The sequence below is a fragment of the Nestor notabilis genome, unplaced genomic scaffold, assembly GCF_000696875.1.
Source record: "Nestor notabilis isolate BGI_N333 unplaced genomic scaffold, ASM69687v1 scaffold11037, whole genome shotgun sequence".
Classification (NCBI taxonomy): domain Eukaryota; kingdom Metazoa; phylum Chordata; class Aves; order Psittaciformes; family Psittacidae; genus Nestor; species Nestor notabilis.
This window is the reverse complement of record NW_009936937.1, coordinates 1,061-14,340: the sequence shown is the minus strand read 5'-3', so window position 1 is coordinate 14,340 and position 13,280 is coordinate 1,061. Positions and strand designations below refer to the sequence as shown.

At 35.2% G+C, this 13,280-nt stretch overlaps 1 protein-coding gene across 1 annotated transcript in view; it reads right to left on the bottom strand.

The window, feature by feature from the left end:
• Positions 1–1,868: 1,868 nt before the first annotated feature.
• Positions 1,869–13,280, bottom strand: part of LACTB2 (lactamase, beta 2) — a gene marked incomplete at its 5' end in the record, with an annotated part of 12,327 nt that continues 915 nt past the window's right edge. Inside the window, 5 exons of the mRNA XM_010018590.1 lie at positions 1,869–1,912; positions 4,517–4,598; positions 6,038–6,186; positions 10,113–10,291; positions 12,530–12,653. Of these exons, the coding sequence (XP_010016892.1) occupies positions 1,869–1,912; positions 4,517–4,598; positions 6,038–6,186; positions 10,113–10,291; positions 12,530–12,653 (578 nt within the window). The remainder of the gene's footprint in view (positions 1,913–4,516; positions 4,599–6,037; positions 6,187–10,112; positions 10,292–12,529; positions 12,654–13,280) is intronic.

Sequence of the window (13,280 nt, the reverse complement as noted above, 5' to 3'; positions counted from 1 at the left end):
CCTGCTGACTTGGGTTTTTAGATCTCATGACAGCAAACTGCCATTTCATCTTTCTGTTTTCCTGAAGCAAAACGACATCATTCAGAGCATATTATTTCAGTTTAAAAAAAAAAAAAACAAACCCACAGTGATAATTCCATGTTTATTTCTAATAATCAGAGAGGTAACTATAAATTCATGAAATGGCTACAGGAAAACAGCAATTAGTAATGGCAAGAAGTCCATGTGAAAGTTTCTGAGTAATTCTAAAGACAGAAATAATCCAAAAGGAATTGAAAAAATGTAAGGTTTGTGGGAGCGGGGGCAAAAAAGTGGCTGAGATGGGAAATGCAGGTAAAGAGAAAACACAAGAGGAGGAAAAACCAGGAGACCCGAAAAAGACCCCAAAATGGCACTGCACCAGGAAGTTCAAAGGGAGCAAGTCATGATGTGGCCACAAATCCTATCAATTAACTTTGCAAAAAGCATAATTTGATTGAGCAGAAAGTTATTATTTCCCCTCCTCAGGGGAGGACTGAGTAGCCTCAGTCTGGTTACTACTTCAGATTATGATTTCAGTTATAGATTGCTGTTCCTGGGAATATCTGTGTTTTGGATTTGGCTCAGCTGATCAGCACAAATGCCATCAAATTCATAAAATAACGATAATTATTAAGACATGCCTTAAATACCCAAACATATGCATGTTTGACAGATGAGGGTACAGGACTGGATGGTGAAAGATTTTCAAGGATTTTCAAGGATGTATAATTGTCACTGGTGCTTTCAAACGCACCATATCTGTATTTTTTGCTAGTGTTTTTTTGCTTGAGTAGTTTTTGGTTTTGCTTTTCCTAAGTTTGATCTAGCATTAAAAGATGTGTATGTATCATAAAAACATCACACACTTTTGAATACAAAGTAATGCAAATATTTATACACCTCTGAAAGTTTAAGCTACACAGAGAACTGAACTTGCAGTTCAAATTAATCTTCATTGTATTTTAATACATTATACAGTATCTTACAATCAAATACAACCTTTTGTTAAAATACTTGTAGTTTAAATGGATTTAACAGCAAAACTTGAAGCTGCTAGTTAGAGAGCAATAGACAAACTTAACTTTATATGATGCTTATACATGTCAATTTATACAGGTTTTCAATTACATTCTTGCAGAATCTTATAAATAATTTAAAAGTCTGCTCCAACTCTTGTGTTTTTTGATGTTCATCAGTTAAAATTAATGAATCCTTGAATGAATTCCATAGAAGTGGTGTTTCCACCAGAAAACTGAGAAGTCTGAAATTACTTTCAGTGTTTTTTTCCAACCTACTGCAGTGAGCAACCAGCAAATACGTGCAGATAGCTAAATCAGAAAAGGAATACAAACCCCAGTATTTACATCTATTAACAAAAATAACTTGTTTTTTAGAATGTACAGATAGCTGATTAGAAAATCAGTTTTTGAAAAGCACAAGCAAATGAAAACAGATTCAGAATAACATCTTTTCTATTCTTTTTACTAGAGATTTTTAATATATCTGATTTATTACATTTATAATACTGTAATAATCAGTTTTTAAGACCTTGCTATTTGTCTTCCACCACTGATGATAATGCTACTTATTTTATAACAGTGGTAACATTCAGCTCTTTGCTCTCATTCTGTTTTATTAACTCAGTATCTATGAGGTTAATTTTAAAATTCCAAAAATAATAATATGCAAAACATTAACTGACTGTTAGATGCTTTAAATTTGTTAGCACTTAAAAAAAAAAAAAAAAGAATTATGTTGTGATTTTGAGTGTTGTCCGAGCTCATAATTTTATTTTTTCATGCAGCAACTGTGCAGATTTAAAATACCCTTGGGCAATCTTGTGTAACTTATAAATTGTTTTTCCATCTGACGTTGGGAGAGTCCTCACGTACTGTTACGAAAAAAAGGACAAATTAGTTGCAAACTAACATTTAGACACTATATATAAACATTAGACTACATCAGACTTTACCTGTACATGCATATATATGTCTATACATGTAATTTTCATTAAAAACTATTGGAATACTTTCCCCCAAGCCAGTACTGAGTTTTAATGGAAGGTGATAAACATTCACTGTTCCACAATGTAACCTAACAATATAAAAAAATAATAAAAAAGGGTTTAATAAGCCTACAGTTATTTAAAGTTCAGAACATTAATATTTCTAGATATTAAGAAATTTGAGGTAGCAGAGCACTTCGTGCCTTTTCTGAAGTTTATGAGCTTAAGAGAAAAAAACCTTGTGCTGCTAAATTAAGAACAGTCAAATTATTTTTATCTACCAGCTGTGTTCTAAAAATGTGTAACAATGACCAAGATAATTGTATCAAAACATAGAAGAAAGCTTACATGCATCTACTGTACCATGCTCCTCTACATGAGGCATTATTTTTCTGTTTTAAGTGGGAAAAGCAAATCTGTAAAGGCAGTATCACTCCTAAGTGGAAGTATAGAAGTTATGTACCAACATAAACTGCAATCCCTGCAATGAAGTGGTGAATTAATGACTGCAGCAGACAGCATATGGCCATAATTTGCATTGAGTAACTCTCTCGTAATGTTGTAATATGCCTGTCATATTCATTATCAATAGTGACAACATACGGCTTTGGAAAAATGCTTTGTGAAAATTAAGCAGATAGTGTTATGACTGCAACTCAACTCTTCCACAGTGAGAACAAAACCTGAAATACTGCATCTCAGACTATGTGGAAAGGACATCATATCAAAGCCAAATTAATAAGTACCGTGAGTACACAAGCATTTGTATGCTACATGCTCAGAACCAACAGAATCAATCTCCCTTAACAGATGTCCTTAATTCGAACTGAAAAAATGCCAAAGGTCACATAATGTTATGTGCTTATCACAGATCTGGGTCTAGGATATTTTTTGTATTTAAAAATTTAGCAACTGTTTCCACACTGCAGAGATCAGCACAGAAAAACCCCAAGTGTTCTGATAAGACTGCTTTCCACCTTCTCTGTGAGCACAAATTGAAGATTAAAAAACAAACCAAACCAAAAAACGCTAAAGGGCACCTACGCTTTGTGGAAAGCAGGAGCATGCAGCTGAATCAAGGACCTCCAACTGGAGTACAAGAGTCACAACTGCTCTTCTTCTAGTTACTTAAGCTTTCTAGTGACTGCAAACAGTTGCAGCTTGAGGAACAGATATCTAACTGAAGCTCCGCATCTGCTGACTCTTTAAAATTCTAAGGTGATTTCTGGGGAAAACAGTTTGGGTTTTTTTTGCGCCTGGTAAGCATGAAAAGGGTGCTTTTTTTGAAAACAAACAATAAAAAAACCCAAACGCAAACCCAACCAAAAAACCCACTCTGGTTTAAGAGATGAAAGTCACTATCTCCCTCAAGCAAATTAATTCTTGGACTTTTAAGATACATACACACAGTCTTTTGTAGGGAGGACTGCAAGTCTGCCTTGAACAGGAGGTTAATTTACCCACTACTTAATCTAAACAGAAAATGCTGTTGCTTTATCTACTTTGGCAGAGAAAGGAAAGGATAAATAGTCAACGGCCTCTGATCGCCCAGAGGAATCTTGTGGAACTAAACTGGAGAATAGGTCAATAATGTATGTTAATATCCAAGAATTGAGATCACACTCAAGAGCTGGTGCCATAAGTATCATGCTGGTAAGCTTTCATGGCATAAGGATGTAATTTTTTGAACTTCAGTAGTGACTTTGTGTGACTCTAGTCTATTTTCTTTGAATAACAAGGTAATTATTACTAATATTAAGTCTCAATTGTTCAAACAAGTAGCACCTAGTAGCCGATTTATTATTAAAATAAACAGAAGGTCTAAGCTGTAAGAAATATACTAGTTTCATGTTATTCAGGTTGGTAAATGCTGAGTATGTGAAACACTTGTAAATATTTGTGTAATTCTTTACTTATATGTAGACAGTCCTGGGTGCAGAAATGTACAGAAAGAAATATCTTCTTTAGTTTCTGGCTGAATAATGTTTCCACAGGTATAAGCCATTACAGAAACAGAATACTTCACCTTGTAAAAGCACAATGTAGAAACAGCAAACTAAATATAGTTGCTCTACTTCAGTACTGTACTAACCAGAAATTGTAAAAAAATTACCCTATGTGATTTGAACTGTCTCTAGAACACAAATGTATAACAATACACGTTTAGGTAAGGCAGAAATGTAAAATGCAATCCCATCAAATGCTATATGCATGCACATTTAGGCAGGAATTTCAGCAAATACACAAAGATACAAACACCAGCATTAGAAGAATGTATTCTATCATATGACTTACGTAAAAATTAGAGGTATATGCATTGCAGTATATAATTGTATATGTATTTTGTATATAATTCTACTTCAAAGTGTCTAAAGGACAGCTACTGCAACTAATTGCAGGTTGAAATAATGCACTAAAATATGATGAGGAACAGCATACAGAAAATCAAAATCAAAATGATGCTCCTTCCACCCTCCATCCACAACTTACACACTTTTCCTTCTTTCTCCAACTTCTTCAAGTGCACAAGGAGGTTACATTCTGCTGCTCGAAGTACATTTTCAGGGATTTCCTAAGGACAACACAAATAGGCATTCTCTATTTGTTTAAATATCTCCCAATTATTTTTTCAATATAGGGAACTTGCAGTTTATTAATATAGATTTTCCTGTTCTGAATTGCTTTGTTGAGTACTCAGTTACATAATGACAACAAACTGAAATGAGGAAATCAATTTTACAGCAGCTAAACTAGTAGCCTGATAACACACTTCTGTTTGCTTTGCTCATGTTTTGCATTATCCACCTGTATTATGCAAAGGTTGGCCAATGCTGAGAAAACTGTGCTTTTGTAAGCTTGGTTTGCACCAGGTTGTCAGTGTAGCTGAGCATTTTTAAAGACAACTTTAAAGATGCATTTGTCCACTGATAGTTATCACTTCTATTCCATGACAATATTTGCATGGGTTTAAATCTCCTTTAGTAATTAGTATCTGTAAATGAGTAAACAATTTAAAAATACAACTTCAGAAGGACAAAACGTCTTTTAACGTTTTCCAATGCTCATTAGGTAAAACCCCAAAACATTTCTCAACATCCTCCTCTTCAGCTCTATCATCTTAAAAGTAAAGCCTGCTTTTTGAAAATTAAAAAGTTCTTCTCCAAATAATGAGTCTGGCAGAAAAATTCATTAGAAAACTAGCTCAATAAATTGTGAATCTTAAAAAAACTTTGAAAGATTAAACTTTTTTAAAAAATATGAATGCTTTAGTAGTACTGACAGAATTCTATCATGTAGTGACAGGACAAATGGTTTGTGATTTACAGAAATGTGAACAGCTGTATACTCAAAAACTGTAGTTTTTCAGGCAGAGAAACTGCAGGAGTTAAACAGCCACAGTACGTCAGCATCACAAAACGTTCCAAGGTGATGTAGTCATTCTTTTGGAAACTGGGCATCAGGATAACCATGAAAAATGAGCTGTGAAACTGTTTCAGACCTGTTCACAAACCACGGCCACTGACAACTTTGACATCTTCCTTCAAAGCAAATGCTTTATCTCTTCTACCACTACTTGCTAGGAGGAGTAACCCCCGTACCACAGGTACAAATTACTGAAGTTACATGAAGAATAATGAAGCACTGAAAAAATTCCTCTTAGGTATGTCTAATGACACACGCAGGCTACCCAACTTCTGAGTGCAATATCCATCTCTGTGCAACTGCAGTGCATATGCACCCTCCTGCAAAAATCAGAAACTAGAAGTTTTAACCAATTTTTCAGGAAACTAAAACCACCTTCACAGATAACAATTAACAGTCATCTCTTACTTTTCACTTAGAACTGAGCACTACAACTTTATTTTTGCTTGGTCCTATGAAACTATGCTTAGGACCATTGTCCTGGGTTCAGCAGGTCTTCACTCAAATACTTATACTGTTATATACCATTTTATGGACATAACTTCAATTTTCTTTAGTTTGATCTAAAAACTTCTAATCTACAATTACCTTGTATACTAGCTTTACAAGCTCCGAGGATGTATATGATTTTCCAACATTCTTCTGGAAAACATTCAGAATTTGCTGTTCACGTGCAGTTCGGTGAGAAATGTAGCCTTGGATTCTAGTGTTTGCATCACGTACTACTGGGCCGTGACCTAAATCAAAAGACACGTAACAGAGCACTCTTACTTACATTTGGAATTAAGTATGTCATTGAATAACTGAATCATTTGTATGTGAACTCTGGTAGACTTACAACTCATAAGAAGGGAGCAGCACTTGCATGTACCACCCTGTCAGAATACCCTTTTTTTTTTTTGGCATATAAATAGGCGAAAATTAAGTTTGGATGTCTGCATCACAGTCCTCAGTTGAAATCTATTAAGATGGAAAGTGAAAATTAGGATCTGAAAAATGTGAATGTGGAAATGGAATAGTTCAGATGGTATAAGGAAAGCGGGGGAACATTAAGCTATTAAAAAAAAAAAGAAAAAAAGGAAAGGAGTTCACGAAAGGAGTTCACTGCTGAAGAGATTTTGTATTACCTCTGCCTGTACCACTCTCCCCAAAGGATACTGATACAGATGATTTTAACTAATCCTGGTCTTTCAGCAGTAGTGGTGAGGCAAAAGACTCATCTACTACTGTGCTGTTGGGGCTATCTAGCGAACACAAAGGTGAGAGAAGTAAATTTTAATTGCAACAGATAAATTTTCCACAACAGGTCTTCAAAACTGACACACACTATACTTTATTCCCTTAAAAACATACTTTTGTAAGTCTGATCAAAAAAATTAGTAGAAGACAAATCAGTGAGCCAGCTGGAATGTGTCAAGGCATAAGCAATGCACAAGGAAGGTTATATATGGATCATTTTATGTATGGCTGGTTAATAAACAAAATACATGTTTTTACTGTAGCAGATCAGAAATGTTCAACTTTCTGAAATGTCTTTGACTGAAACTAGAAAAAGGCTTAATTGGTAAAGAACTAATCTTTGTGGAAAAATCAAATACTGCCTCATGATACACTAAAATGACAGATTAAATATTTTTCAGATATTTAGAGTTACATGCACAGAAATTAAATTAATGTTTTACCTATGGAGAAATTTACTTGCATGAATATTTGTCATATGCTTTTTATATCAAGGTTTTCTATTTCTTTGCCTGTGTACCTCACCTGAAGTAGCAGCAGTAAATTCCAGCTTTGCCAGTATAAACTCCAAGTAATTTATAAAATGGATAGACCAGAAACTACTGTAAAAAACCACAGCTTTCTTGTAGAAGTTTTCTGCTATCATCCAAATCAGTTTCTTCTGAGGCTGACTATTTTCAAAAAAACATATTTACTTGTGCTTTTGGATTAACTGACTACATGGAGCTTTAGTTTTAAGGTTTTAGAGCTTATTTTGGCTGAGGATAAGCAGTGTATAGAAAAAGAACAACTAATTTTTCATGGTTTGAATATCCATGAAATGAAGAGTCAAAGGAATCTCTTCTTCACAAGTCAAAATTTATGCATATATTCACTTATACTCTTCACTTCAGCAGTTTTGAAATGACAAAACATACATTGAAGCTTACCTTCTGTAAAGCTAGTATTATAAATAACAAATATGCAACATTTGAATATAAAACTGTAATCGCATATGCACATATATTTAATGATATCAAAGATACTTAATTTGAAGCTATTGTTATTACAACATGGAATCACAAGACAATCTTAAAACCAGTCCCTGCTCTTCTAAGTGATTTAATTGACCAATGTCAATTTAATTGACCAATGGAATGGAACCCACATTTTCCAAAGTTAAAGGTATTTCATACCCTTTACAGCAAATGTGTATGCATATACCTACATTAAAATGATGTCAAAAAGCTTAGAACTAAATCCAGATGTGGATCATTCCCATCGATAATTTTTCAGGGACAGCAACACAGTTAACTTCACCAATAAACAAGTATGTGCAAAAATATAAAATGTGTCTGAGCATGTGAAACAGACATCAAAATTGACTGTCTTTCCAGTAGTTCAGACTTTGTATCGGGTCACTAATTATTTCAGACTTCTGTACAGCCCAGATGATCAGCAACAGTAAGTTTTTATTGTCATAACACCCTACGAAGTAATACAGACTCTCTTACTTTACAGTAAATTAAAGCACATAGGATGAATTTGAAGAAAATAATCAGCTCATGAAATTTCACCCAGATTTCCTAACTCCAGTATGGTTTTTTCTGTATTATCAAGCAACATCATCTATTATTACAGGATGGGGAGCCCTCTGCTGACTAAAAAGCCCTTTTCTGCTCCAGAGGATTCTCAGCTATCAGCTGTAGACTGTCACAAGCATTATGCCTGAATTCATTTCCACATTAAATCAAAAGAAAAAAAAAAAAAAGGTGGAAGGGGAAGGCAAAATTCAGCTACTCACAGGTAGCCAGCACTCAGCTTGTTACAGAAATTCATGCTTTCCTGAGGCTGCAATGTGAGTGCTAAAGATGTAGAGAAACAGTTCAAGAATTATGAAGACCTAAAACTGCAATAAAGTCAAAGTACTGAGCTTATCCAGGATGTATTGGTAAAGCAAACTACCTTCTAGTTACCATGTTACAGTAGTACCTACCAGCAATTTAAACAATTGTTCTGATTGGCCAATAGCTATCATTTACACAAACACACATACATTTTGTAAGGCATGGATAAATAAAAGTTAGTTAGTTCCAAACTATCTCAATACTTAGCTACTGATCACTGTCTAATGCCTAATATCCCACTGGCTTTCTTAATGCAAGTACAGCATGAACATACATACAACAGTGTAGCAAAAAGTTACAAATAATGGCACAAATATTCAAACTTGGTCAACACAGAATCTAGATAAATAATGATCAAGGAGAGAGTGAAATACAACAGATAAAATTGAATTTGGCATGTATGGAGTTTTGGAAGGCAGAAACTCAATTAGAGGAACATACTATGTTTTGAAGGTATTAAAGAAAGAAAGCAGAACATTCAATTGTTCAATAGATTGAAATTCTAGAGGCTAAAATATCATTAGTTTTACCACTAGTAAAGTAAATTACTGTGAGCAAGTCACTCTTCCTGTATATGTCAGCTTCCACATCCACAAAACATCTATAATGATATTTTTCTTAAATAGCATTTTTATGGTTAGATCTTAAAGCACTTAAAAGAACTCCTACTTCAAAGCAGCATATTTTAAGAATGAACACAAAAGAGATTTGGTTATGTAGAGCTAAACACAGATGGTTAATGGAGGAAGACAGAACTAAGAATGTAGACACAGTGGCTCAGAATGACAAGTGGAAGAAGATGAAACAGAAAAAGTCAGAAGAAATCCTGAGATTTCTGAAAAAGTGGATGAGGAGCTTAAACCTCAGTTACATAATGATTTCTTAAAATCCAGTCTTGCCGAACAGACATGTGGTTTATTTGAAAAGTAAATGAATTCCCAAGGTTTGGGGGAGATAGAGGAAAAAAATTAAAGCAAAATCACAAAATAAATGAATCAGTGACATTTTTAGAACATGCTGTTTGGCCTCTTGGCTCTTGTTCAAATTTAAGCTGTCATTAAATAAGACAACCATTTGACAGCTCTGCAGCTCTCCAAGATAAATTTGCAATTAATCAGTGCTGCAAAAGACATCTCTCTCCAAAAACATTCCTAAGTAACTCATATTGGCAGTGTGTGTGGGGATGCAAAGGACCAAAAGAACAACTATTATTTTTTCTGCTAGGATACATTAAAGCGTAGAGGATAGAGTAACATCAGAAACCCAGATTTGCTGTATGACTCCAACAGTGATTCTGGCCTCTGTATGCTCTGGGCACAGAAGCACAAGATTCACCCGCAAATGGAGAAATTTTGGGAAGAAAAGACACCTATCACTGAAAAATTCTCAAGTCTTGCAAACCACCATGCCATAAAGTCTTGGCACTGGACATACATTAAGTAATGAACTTGAATAGTTACATTAGCAATGTTGTTTGGTTACAATAAGAGTTCTCAGATTCTTAGAGGCTATAGTTAGTTATAAATAGAACCACTCACCTGGATATATTAAATCTAGTTTCATTTGTAACAACCTTTCCAAAGTTTTCATGTAATCATGCAGGTCTTCAATTATTGTTGTTCCTTCCCCTAAAATACAGTCTCCAGAAAATATAGCATTTTCTTCTTCTAGATGTAAAACCATATGATCATCAGTGTGTCCAGGAGTATATAAAACTCTGTTTAAAGAACAACAACAAAAAGCATAGGCTTTTCATACACAATATATTCTTCATTTTCAGAAGCTAGAAACAAATAATAAAATCATGCACTTACATCAGCCCACAAACAGAAAAAAATAGACCAAAAAAGGCTGAAACATCAGTGCAAGCAGGGTATTGCTGTGTCTAACCCCAGTCTATTTTCTTATACCATGCAGAATATATCTCAAACCTACTTTTACTTGCATGACACATCATAACAAAAGTTCATTAAGGGAGCTGGCTAGCCGTGTAGAATTTGTGCTATAAAGGGCTTTGCTCTGAAGCTTTAAATAAGAAAAATTGACATGTCATTTCCAGATTGAAATGTGTGAAATTCTTGACATACACCTTGCATTTAGCAAAAGAGGGTAAGGATGATGTTGTCAATTCTTTTAGAAATTAACTAAAAACTGCTGGACCCAACCCAGATAAAGTTCTGTCTCCCAAAATTTGTTTCCCTGAAAGCCCTGTGACAGAGTGGAGCTGTCAAATACAACAAGGAATGTCTTTGCTGCATGTATAGAAAGGTCTTCTAGCTGTTCTATGTGCAGGTCATTAAACATCAATGGTAAGAATTCAGGACCTCACAGCTTGAGTAAGTACCGCATTAGAATGAAGCAAAGGGTGAATGGGCAGCTGATAGGAGCTGTACTGTAGTGTCCCTTCACTATAACTTTTGAAAGGCAGGCAGCCTCATGATGAAGTTGATTCAAACTGAAAGTAACACTACTCAGACCCATATCGCTGCTGAAATTCATGAGAATCTTCTTGTTAGTGGCAGATGCACCAAAGCAATGATCAGGAACTGACAGAGCTGGTGTCAAGCACGGTGTACGGGCCAACAGTGCACATGCTAAACAGCACCCAGCCACATTAGTAGAGGGCTGGGAGGCCAGAAGCACAGCACCACCTGATGCAATGACTTCCAGCTCTTACTGAATACTGTGTTAATCAGAAAGCCTGTGAACCAACACCCTGCAGAGGCAACATAAAAATCAAGTTCATGGGTTGCTGTAACATGCCTTGGTAGGAAGTGGTATCCTCTAGTTCCTGATGAAACTTAACCACTAATACTGAAAAAAACAAAGGAAAAAGAACCCAGTGCTGCCTGGCACACCTTGAAAACTTGGAAGGTGGCTAACCAAAGTTTACAATGCAGACAGTCGTTATTTTGGAACCAGTGGTGGATCTAATTGTATCCTTAGTGCTTACTGAAGTAACAAGGTGGGAATACCTGCTTTTAACCAAGCATGAAGTTTGGTCACGTTACCCCAGACTTCAAAATGTGCCACTTCTGTCTTACTTGGATTCAGATTTAACGAGCTGTTTTCCATCTCTAAATCGATTTTGTCCAAACATGCCACTAAGGGTAGTGATAGGTCTGCAATATTCAATATAATACTCTCTACGTTGTTGTTTAGGTGCTTGTTTGTTTGCTTCTTTTTCACACTAACAAAATTAAATGCGTTTGGTCAAACACATCCTTATATTTTTTCTTCCAATCAGCCAACTGGTATATTCTACAAGTGGAATATAATTCACATATAAACTGAGGTAAACAAGCAAGATTTGTCCTTAGAAGAGTAATGCCTTGTTAATGAAAGAAGTGTGGTAACAGAATGGTCCAACCTTTTCAGTGTGTGTCTGTGCAAGGCAGAGTGGCTTTCTACTTCACATTGATTCAAGCTAAATAGACAGGCAACATGCTCTCTGGGAGCATGGGAAGAAGTCCTCCTGAATTGGCACCCTACAAGAATCTGACAGGTTAAAGGTTTAAGACTTAACTTTTTAAGTATGTTTTAGTATCTTCTTAGGAAATCTTTTAAAACTTAAAAGAAAGGCATGCTAAATAATATATCCAGACTATGATAAACTTCCCAAAGGTATCAATTTTAGTAATAATTACTCATCTAAGAGTGATGAGAAAGTAAGTAAAATCCTATTTGATTTTCCTGGAGAAAATATGTTTCAAGGGAAATGTTCTTAATTTCTCCGCTAAAGAAAAACCAGAGGCTAATGCCTGATAATCCTCATTCATAAAAACAATTTCTTAGTATAAACATACACTGCTAGATCATGATAGGAAGTCTACATGCCCAAGTGTAGAAAAGATTAGATGTATGGCTTGACAATCATTAGAAGTTAGGATACATGTATGTGTCAGAATTCTGAAGAAAAACATGATCCAGCAAACTTGCAGAAAATGGTGTTTACCTGAGTGTGGCTCCTTCTGTCTGTACCACATCTCCCTCTTTAAGATAAATATATTTACGTCCTCCCCTTATATTTTCTTCACGGTGAGGGACACGAGGAAGCTTACTGATGCGATACTCAGAGTCTATTTAAAAAAAAGCAAAGAAAATGATGTTTTGAATTTGTCGCTAACAAAGCTTTATTATAACTTAGTATGAATAAAAAATCTGAAATAAGACATTCTGTACAGTAACTTTGTTTACAAAGTGACCTTATTCCAGAGCCACAAACACTGAATAGTGAAAGCCACCAGATCTGAACACTGTACTCTGTACCAGCAGCAATTTTGAAGATGAAAAAGCACAAGTCAAATAATAAAGAAATTTCAATAATTACTACATTTTACAAATCTTCCTTCTTGACTCATCAAAAGCCAAAACCCACAAGTTTCTAAAACAACACATTTCTGTGCATTTTGTGTTATGATTCACAGAAGCACCATTCAACATTTGCCTAACACTGGACAGAAGCTTTGATCTGCAACTTCCCTCGGTGTCTGTCATCCTCACCAGTACATGAACTAGGCATGCCTTGGTTGGAAAAGCTATGGATAGCAACCCAGAAAGTTAACTATATCCTTTGTTAGTCTTTACAACCATGCTCGTGGGCTGACAAGACCGAAAACCCCACAAAGGCATCAATGTTATTTTAAATAATGCCTACACTTTGTAGACAAGCACCTGGCAACTTTACAAAATCTGATAAAGCCTGT